The sequence below is a fragment of the Vombatus ursinus genome, unplaced genomic scaffold, assembly GCF_900497805.2.
Source record: "Vombatus ursinus unplaced genomic scaffold, bare-nosed wombat genome assembly UNPS02014811.1, whole genome shotgun sequence".
In the NCBI taxonomy this organism is placed as follows: domain Eukaryota; kingdom Metazoa; phylum Chordata; class Mammalia; order Diprotodontia; family Vombatidae; genus Vombatus; species Vombatus ursinus.
Genome location: NW_020954589.1, coordinates 6,222,712 through 6,232,709, shown reverse-complemented (window position 1 = coordinate 6,232,709; position 9,998 = coordinate 6,222,712). Strand labels below are relative to the sequence as shown.

The 9,998-nt window shown below is 42.3% G+C and overlaps 1 protein-coding gene across 1 annotated transcript in view; it reads right to left on the bottom strand.

Moving 5' to 3' along the window:
* Nucleotides 1-7,758: 7,758 nt before the first annotated feature.
* MUCL3 (mucin like 3) overlaps nucleotides 7,759-9,998 on the bottom strand; it is a 2,623-nt gene continuing 383 nt past the window's right edge. The window contains 2 exon segments of the mRNA XM_027876735.1: nucleotides 7,759-8,556; nucleotides 9,103-9,998. The exon segment at nucleotides 9,103-9,998 is cut by the window's right edge and continues 7 nt beyond it. Coding sequence (XP_027732536.1) covers nucleotides 8,416-8,556; nucleotides 9,103-9,998 — 1,037 coding nt within the window. The 3' untranslated portion in view covers nucleotides 7,759-8,415.

Genomic DNA, 9,998 nt, shown 5'->3' with positions numbered 1-9,998 from the left:
GGGAGGGGTGAAGGAGGTGGCATTGTCTGGTGGGGCAGACTGATTGCTGGATCCTGAGAAGAGAGCTAAGGGCTTTCAGGAGAGAACTAAACATTTAGGGCTTGAGTCTGTGCACATTGGTGACCACTGAAGATTAATGAGATTCAATTAAATTCTGCAAGCATTTATTAAGTAATTGTTTTGCAGAGAACTGTGTTTGACACTTAGAAGGATATTTAAATAATACAAGGTCTCTGCCCTCATGGAACTTACAGTTTATTAGGAGGGAAACATATACACAATTATAATTACAATAATATGTAAGTGCATTGGAAGTGCTAAGTGCTATTATGGAATGTGAGAGGGAAAGTTGGAGCGGGGTGCAGGGAGGCGATCAGAGAGGAGGTAGCATTTGAGGCAATCTACATTCAAATCTCTGCCTGATACCTATTAAACTCTGTCATTTAACTTTTCTGGGGCTCAATTTCCTCATCTTTAAAATGAGGAAGTTGGACATGATGACCTCTAATAACTTGGTCTAAGTACTTGAGGCCACCAGTCTCTGCCCTCCTGGATTCTAGACCCTGCAGTCTGTAGCACAAAGAAAAATATGGAGCAGCTCATGGTCTCACACCTAGAACTTTAACAGAGGAGGCCAAGGACTGGGCTGGACCTATGCTGCTAGAGAGCACTGATGGATCTGGCACTTAGTGTACAGCAGATGGAACCCAGAAAGGGGAGACCACCCAAACATCTTGGAAGAAGATCTCTGGGACTCCTGGTGCCAGGCTGTTTCTAAAAGTTTCTAAAGTTTTGCCAGACTGCTGCAGAGCAGTATCTTAGAGTCCGGGGGTTGGAACCTGTCAGCTCCTCTCCCCATGTATATTAGGATTCCCTAAAAGACAAGCAGGTGATAGCCACAGCCCATACATTAATCCTTAGCAGAGTGATGCAAAAACAGTTAGAGAGGCCTGGAAAACCATTGTCTTCACAGCTCCCAGCTCCTATTTCTCTCAGAGAGCTAGGTGTCTGACCCCTCCCCTCCTCTACCCACCCCCCTTCTCCTCTCTCCTTACTCATCTAGAGCCCAGGAGTCCTGTCCTCCACCCTTCAGTCTTGCTCCTCTATTGGGACCCAGATAGTCTATCCCAGTCCTCTCTCTAGGGAACTCCCATTCCACAGACATGACTCTCTTCTTACCACTTCAAGGGCCTGCTCCTCACCCCTGGTCGGCTCTATTTCCCTCCTTTCTCACTACTCATTAAGTAATTTCTCCTAATGAAGTATCAGCCCCAAATCTTATGTGATGTTCTAACCCAAAAAGGAGTCTGGACCACTTGATATTCTGATTAATGTCATAGGTTCCCATCCTTAGGGTGAATTCCTTCCCCACCCTCCCACCCTTGTCTCTCTTGGGGGTAAAGGTAGGGAGAGGGGAGGTACAGTGAGGGAAGGGTGATTGGTATTAGAGCTCAAGGGTTTTCCTAGGCATTGTGGTTAATAACGTGGTTGAGATGGGATGTGAAGAAAGGCATTCTTGGCAGAGACCATTAGGGTGTTAGAGGTTGGATTTGTTCTGGAACATTTGTTCCAATGTTCTGTCAACCAGGCTGAAACCCAAACCTGTGGGTGACCAGGACCAACAAAGCAGGCTAGAGTCAGGAGAATCAGAAATCAAACAGAGGTTTAATTTCAAAGTGAGGAAAATGCTTGTAAGTAGAAGTCCACCTTCCTGAGGAGTGCTTATAGCTTATGGCAGGGGTAGGGCTTTTATACATGAAAACCACAAAAAGGTGGGACCTAACACAGTCCTGAGTAAATAGTTCCCGTGATTGGCATCTCTTGGGACAATACAGGCATTCTTGGGTCCTGTGGGAACAGTCTCTGAGTTACTAGAATCACTGAGTTTTGTGATTGTCTTAAGTCAATAGGGTCATTGAGCCTTATGATTGTTCAGTGGGATACAGAACCAGAATTAGAGTGCCAGGAGCAGGAGTGAAGCACCTGGTTTGGTTCACTTAGCACGTCAGGAAATTTAACTGCTCACATTCTACTGCAGCATATTGGCTGCAGTACTAGCTCCCCTGAGGTCCCCTGGGAAATGGATCAAAGCAATAAAAAAATTATATGATTTTGCCAGAGGATGAGATCATCCAGAGGGTAGGTGCAAAGGATTGTTGTTATGCCATGCTCAGGGCACAGCTTATTTTCTGGGCCTTAGCTCTGGAAAACAGGGTGTCTCCTAATATCTTGACAGTTGTACCCCCAAAATTTCAATTGGTGGACACCCAAGCCCTTTTCTTTAATTCAAATAAGATGTGATTCTAAGGCACAACTCTAAATAGTTGTGCCATTTTAAAGCCCCAGAACTGGCCAGATGTTTACCTAGCGATCATTATTAACAGCCTTTTTTTTCATGGCTGTAGCACCAGCACCTCCTACCATCTTCTTTCTTAGCATAATGGTGAATGCCTTGTTCTGAAGACTTGGGTTTCCTAGGAAAATTATATAGGGTTTTTTGTCTTTGTTTTTTCTATTATAAATGTAGCAGTGGTGATCAAGGCATCTATTGATTTGCTGAAAAAGTCTCTTCTCATCCCTCATCCCCCCATCATAAGGATGTAATTATTTCCATAGCTCTTACAGTGGAAGAGGGATGGAAATTCCTCCACAGGGCTGTGCTTCCTTATGATCAGTCATTAATCATCTTTGAAACAACCACACACCACCACCTCCAGCCCAAGAGACCATTTCAGAGTTGTCTGAGTCATCCCAACAAGACCTATCTCTTATGTTGAAGAGCCAGAGCACATGGCCCATGCTCAGACTAGCAAATCTGGGTTTTCCTAATACCCTTGCTTCACAAATTTTTTCCATTTGGAGGGTTTATTTCATTGTGTTGAAAGAACTGGGGATGTTGAGCCTAGAGAAGAAAGGATTGAGGTAGGGTGGGGGACAGGACCTCATAGCTGTCTTCAAGTATTTAAAGGGCCAGAAGATATGAGTTAAGTTTCAGTTATTCGATTTACTCACCAGGAAAGTCATGTCCCATCAGGGTTGGACTTCTTCATCTCTAAGGTTCAGTTCTATGATTCTGGGTAATCAGTATGGTGGAAAAATTCAAAACTATATCATAGAGGAATTTGCAACTTTGGGTAATTTGTCTGATGAACAGAAGATTTAAGGGGAATATGAAAACTATCTTCCTGTGCTCTACATGGAAGAGCAATTAAGTTTTTTTTTTTCAGCTTAGTCCCAGGTTGAAAAACTAGAAGCAAATCTTTGGCTTCACCTAAGAAACATTTCCTAACAACATTGTCCAAATAGTGCAACAGACTCAAGAGGTAATGAATTCCCCTTCATGATGGACAGCTAGATGATGGAATGGATATAGTGTTGGTCCTGGAGTCAGGAAGAATTGAGTTCAAATCCAGTTTCTAACATTTACTTTCTGTGACCCTGGACTTACTTAACCTGTTTTCCTCAGTTTCCTCAACTGTAAAATGGGGATAAAAGTAGGTCCTACCTCCCAGAGTTGTTGTAAGGATCAAATGAAATTATATTTGTAAAATGCTTAGCACAGTGCCCAACACATAGTAGGTGCTTAATAAATGCTTGTCCCCTTCCACCTTCACTCCCCATCATGAGAAACATTTGAAGAGAAGCTCAATAACCTCCTATGTTACTGTTATAGAGGGGATTCTGAGGTAAGAGTTGTAATCTGCTAAGATCCCATCTAGTAGAATATCAGCTCCTTGAGGGCAAAGACTTTCACTTTTTTCTCTATCCGCAGTGCCTCAAACAGTGCCTGACATACAGTAAGTGTTTTTATAAATATTTATTGAAGTTAATTGAAGTGTGGAATCAAATCCCAAGAGTCTATGATTCTTTTTCATTCTATGCCCATTTGAAAGAATGGAAGCACTGATACCCCCATGTCCGAGGAGAATTTGATATCTGGTGGATTTCGGTTGTGGGCTCTTTTCACTTTTCCCTCTGTACTAAGGTTGATGATTTACTGCTCAAATTCTCTCCCTATGAGAATGATTTGCTTGAATTGCTTGAAGTATGGATTGACAACATATATACACCTCACACATATAGTAATTAATCTTCCTCTAGTACAGCTCTGATCATGGTACTCTCTCACTCAACTACTTTTCATAGTTCTCCATTTCCTGTGAAATAAAATATGAACTTCTCAAACTGGCATTCAAGGTATTTCATGATCTGGCCCCAACCTGTAGTGTTGTGTAATGGCAAGAGCCCTGGATTTGAAGTCAGGGGTTACGAATTCAAATTATGCTCTGCTATTTTCTATTTACTAGAGTTGTGAGTTTAATCTCTCTGGGCTTCAGGGTCCTTCTTTGTAAAATGACAGCATAGGACTATCAGAGGTTCCCAAAGTGGGCAATACCACCCCTGGGCCACTCTCCCCACCCCATGCTGGAACAATTCAGGGGGGGTGTTAGTTGCTTCTGGTACAATTGGGAGGGTGTTGAATAAAAATAAGGTGGTGGTAGAAGCATAAGGAAAGAAGAGAAGATAAGAAAAATTTGAAAAACCATTTGTACATGTTTCATCTGTTGTATAACAGAGTTTAAGTTGTAGTGATTACATTATTTTCCAAATAAACACACAAAATTCAAGTTATAACCAAACAGTGGTCAAGCCTGCTGACAGGTCTTAACAAGCAAGTGTTGGTAGGTGAGCATGTCGTGCATTGTTGGGAAGTCCAGCATGCATCAGCAGGAATATGTGTATGTAATGACGTGTTTACAGTATGATACTATATGGTTACATAATGCAATATTTCATCATCAAAATTTCAATACAGGAAAAAAATCCCACAAATTTACAACACATTGTTAAATTTAAGATGATACTAACATATTGTCCAAAATCCCTCTGGTAGACACCAATCTAAAATATTTAAAAGTAATAGTTTTAACAGCCTGTTTTTCCTTTCTTCCTTCTCTTTTTCCTTCCTTCCCTCCTCCCTTCTTTCCTCTCTCCCTTCTTTCCCGTTTCATTCCTCTCTCTTTCCCTCTTCCTTCCTTCCTTCCTTCCTCCCTCCATTCCTTCTTCACTCTCTTTCTTTCTTCCTTTACTCTTCTCTCCCTATCTCTTTCCCTCCTTTTCTGCTTCCTCCTTCCTTCCCAAGGATAGCTTGTCCAAAGACTAGCCTAGCTAAATGCATAGAGGTTCATGACCAGGACCTTGGGTAATCATTGATTTTTTTTTTTTAGCCATCAGAATTATTCACTAATCATCTACTAAATAAGAGCAGGCATTTATATGGCATTTTATAAATATTATTTAACTTTTCCTTACAACAACCCTGGGAGGCAGGTGATATTATTATCTCCATTTTACAGAGGCAGGTTAGGTGATTTGCCCAAAGTCACACAGCTTGTAAGTGTCCAGAGTATTCTAAAAGCCTTAGTGTGGTTTAACAGCTATTACTAATGTGCTTTAGGCTCACTTAAAGGAAGGGGATTTTTCACCATAGGGTTGAGAAAGTTGATTCATTGAGGACCCCTACTCTATTCCAATCAGTATCAATCAATTTGATATGATTCTATAGAACTAGTGATTGTAAGTTCTGTATATTTGGCCCCAGAACTGTGAGCTGCAGATTCTAAGTTCACTTGCGTAATCATAGGAAGTTAACTAGAGGCCTTCCACCCTTGTTTTTCCTTGTCATGGTGACCAAGTCCAGTATGACAGAGGTGACTCAACTACATGAAAAGTCCCCCAATTTATTTTTGTTCCTCCAGACCATTCTCTCTTGTCCAGCATGAGCAGGTGATCATCTTATGACCACCTTATGACCACTTAGTCAGTGGAGATGCCCCATGCTTCACCCAATCTGTGATGTCCCCTGCCAATATGTTATTTTTGGCCCTCAAGAGTAAAGTCCACCAACCAATGAGATTCTGTATTTGGCCATGTCTCTTTTGCATATTTAGGCAAGAATAAAGAATGTATTAATCCATACTTTGTGTAAGTCACATAGAAATATAGTTTCTAATAGAAGGACCATATAATAGGCTTCAAATTTTAATGTAATATTCATTACTTGTTTACCAGTTGTGGAGCTCACTTGTGCAACCATAAGAACGCTGAGAAAGATAGTTCCATCCTGTTTTGCTCAAATTCTATGACCAAACCAAGCATGGGTGATGGCATGGTATGGAAAGCCCACCCCCCACATATGTTCTTGGAGTATATGGATAGCTCCTGCCTAACCTAAGGAGAAGCCCATCCATCTTGTGACCATCTAGTGGGTGGAGATATTTCCTGCTTTGCCCAACCTGTGACCCTGCTGATACATTGTTTGCTTATTTTAGCCTATGTATCACATGTCAACCAATGGAATTATTCTGTATTCGGTATAGCCACTAAAGAATGTCTAGATATCTAGCCCTATAAAAATTGGGCCCTGGAAGGAGGGGGCATCTCAGATCATGAGGAAGATCTGAGGTCTACTTCATTAGAGGGGACCAAGGACCCTTTAATAAAGTGCCATTAGCTCAGAGTTCTGCCTCAGTCTCTCTCATTGTAGGTTGAATAATTTTTATCCCCACAGGGTGATGGTTAGTTTTTAGGATAAAATGGAGTATGATGTTGGGTTAAGGGAAAACATTTGAGTTAAAGGATTGAAATTGAATTATATTTAGAATTCAGGGTCAGGGGGAATAGTTGGTACCATGGCCAGGGCTAAGGTAAAGAAGTAGGAAGTTGAAGGTATGCTGACAAGAGCAGTTGGTTGGTGAGTGGGCCTAATGATGGAGTTTCTATGGTGTCCACTATAGGACCAGAGGTTTGGGCTCAATGTCAATGCCCCTCCTCCCATTTTTTTCTATACTGAAGGTGAAAAGCCAAGACTATTAAGTGTGACTCCACTGAACATGTTATGTTATCTCCACCTACAAAATGTAAACTCTTTAAGGGCAAAGAATATTTCATTTTTTTTTGTCTTCATGCCCTCAGTGCCTGGCACAGAGTAAGCGCTTGTTAACTGATTAATTGATTTTGGAGTTGAAGCTCAAGTCGGGCTCAGGACAAAGCTGAACACAGGCATGTATTTGCATTCACATCCACACCTGTAAACTTCAGTATCTTCACCTCTTATTTGGCACTTTCCATGTTTCTGATTCCTGCTATCTCATATCTTTATTTAATTTTCATGTGTGTGAGTTTCCCAACGAGGTTGTAATCTATTCAAGGGCAGGGGCCATGTATTATATTTCTTTGTGTTGCCTCCCTCCCACCCCCAGCCACCACTACTCGCTTCTCCACATCCAACATAGTGTCATGCACATACCAGGCACTCAGTATGTGTTTGCTATAACTTGTCATGTCAAGGCCATCACTGAAAGGAGGTAAGACCTAAATGAAACCAGGCACTAGGCAATATTGGACACGCCAAACAGTAGAAGTCCCTTCTCTGTCATTCCCCATTAAAAAAAAAAAAACCAGTCTTGGACCTGAGTTCAAATCTGGCCTCAGACACTTGACACTTACTAGCTGTGTGACCCTGGGCAAGTCACTTAACCCCAATTGTCTCACCCAAAAAAAAAAAGTCAGTCTCGTCCTTCAGACTTCTGACATTTGAAACTATCTTCAGTGTCAAGACCAAGACATTGTTAAGGGCATCGGTAGTATGTCCTTCATTTAAAACATTTGTCCTCACTTCCTTCATTTAAAACATTTGACCTTTTATTGAAAAAAATAAGTGAAAGGAACCGATGATCCTTTGTTTCTTTAGACACTCTCCTTCCCATCTTCCCCCACACTAAACACCTGTCCAGTCTGTATAGAGAAGTATAAGTATAGAGAAGAAGAAGCTAAAAAGTAAAATAGAGAGAGGAGACCTAAAAGTACACAGCTGAATCACCCGAGAGGGAGGGGGGAGCCAGAGTGGGCATGAGGGCTGGGAATTGGTAAGAGCTGTGATAAGGATCAGAATAACTTAACAGATGTGAGGGGAAGAAGGCCCAAGTGGGCCAAGTGGAGAGGCATGGAGGATGTGATCGGGAGTGAGAGTTCAGTGTTGGGAGAGGGGAAACAAATATAGTGTAAGGATCAACCTATAAGGATTCTATATGTAGAACCTCTACATAGGAAGATTTCCCTTTTCCTATGCCAGACAGATCAAAAGTACAACTCCACTCTTAAAATTCAAGTGTCCAACACAGTTCCTTGCTCCCCAAGTTCTCAACTCTCTTTGAAGACTCCAGATCTTCTCCTTTACTCTGCCCCAGCAATTTCAGACTCCTCCCTCCAGTGCCTCTGGTTAAGGATCAAAGCTGCTAATGCTAGGAGTCTTAGCCCTTACTAGAGCCTAGGAAACAGGAGACGAATCCTTATTCCTGAAGTAGGAGAAGGGGTAAGTCATTGAGGAGTTGAAGTTGGAATCCTGTAGGGGGATCACGGGAACTGGCTCCGACCCAGTGTTTGCTGCTCCATCAGGAAGACAGGATAAGAATTGGGGCCAACCTCATCCTCTGCATCATTTTCGTCTCGGTTGGTAGTCATCTGATGGGGACGTAATCGGATTATGAAGATAGTCTAGAAGGTGGTTGGGAGAAAGTGATAAGAAAAGATTGAATGCTGTTTTCCCTCATTTTCCTTCTCTGACCTCCACTATACATACACACACCTGTTTACTTTAAGAAATCATTCTTCCTTTCTGATTCTCCACAGGCAGTGACTCCACCTCAGCCCCATCCCAACTGTACATTTCTTCACCTGTACCTTAATTCTTCCTCTTAACTGCAGCTCCCAATACTATGTATCTCACATCTATCCTGATTGCTGGGCTCATTCTTCTCTCATATTCTACTCATTCCACCCTATATCAGTACCCCAAATTCATACCCCAACCCCTGGCTCTGTCCTTCAGTCCTTTCATTCTCCCATTATCTCTTCATTATCTCAATTCCATCCTTCTCCCTACTCTCCCTTTTCCATATTTGAGATTTGTTCCCATTTCACCACCCCCTTTCCATGTTCCTTCCTCCAGCTCCATTTTTTTCTCCTAGTCCTGCCTTTAATCCCAAGTGTAATATTATTTCCATAATATGTCATTCCCTTCTTTCCCTCTCTGTTTCTCACCATGATGAGTAGGCCAATGAACAGCAGAAGGAGGATCACAGCCACCAGGACTACAATGACAATGGCCCAGGCAGGAAATGAATTCCCCTCTAGTACACCCTGGGTTGCTCCATTCTGGGACCCTCCTTTTGAATTATCTGTTTTCTGGTCTAACCGGTTGTTATTGCCGCCCGATTTTGTAGAATTCAACTCCTGATTATTGTTGAGAGTTGTGAAAGGAACAAAGGTTTTCTCACTAGTAACCTGGAGTGGTGGATAAGGGACAGTTGAAGTGTTACAGGGAGTAGATATAGACTTATGGGTAGTCTTGTCCAAGGGTCCTGTGGTCTTCTCTGAGGCTTTTGTGGCTCCTGAAGCTTTTGTGGTTTTCTCTGAAATTTGGGCAGTTTTGTATGAAGCTTCCAGAGTTTGATGTGAAGAAGTTGCAGTCTTGTAGATGCCTGTGGTCCTTTCTAAGGATTCAGTCATTTTTTCTGAGGTTGCTCCAAAAGTTATGCCCGTGGCCGTGGTTGGTTCCATGGTTCCTATGGTTTTGTCAGAAGCAGATGTAGACTTGTGTGAGGTTCCTAAGGATTCAGTTACCTTGTCTGAAACAGTTGTAGTCCAGCCTGTGGTCTTGTCAAAGGCAGGTGTCCTACTTGATGCTCCAGTGGCTTTGTTCAAATCTCCTATAATGGAGGTTCCTGTTCCCTTGTGGGAAGTATCTGTTATCTTGAGTGAGACAGTTGTGGTTCTGTCTGAGGCTCCCACACCCTCATGATAGGTAGTTATAGTCTGGGGTGAGACAGATGTGGTCCTGAAGGAGGATTCCATGTTCTTGTGGGAAGTATCTGTTATCTCAGGTGAAATAGATGTGGTCCTGTCTGAGGCTCCTGTGCCCTCATGTGAGGTGCTGG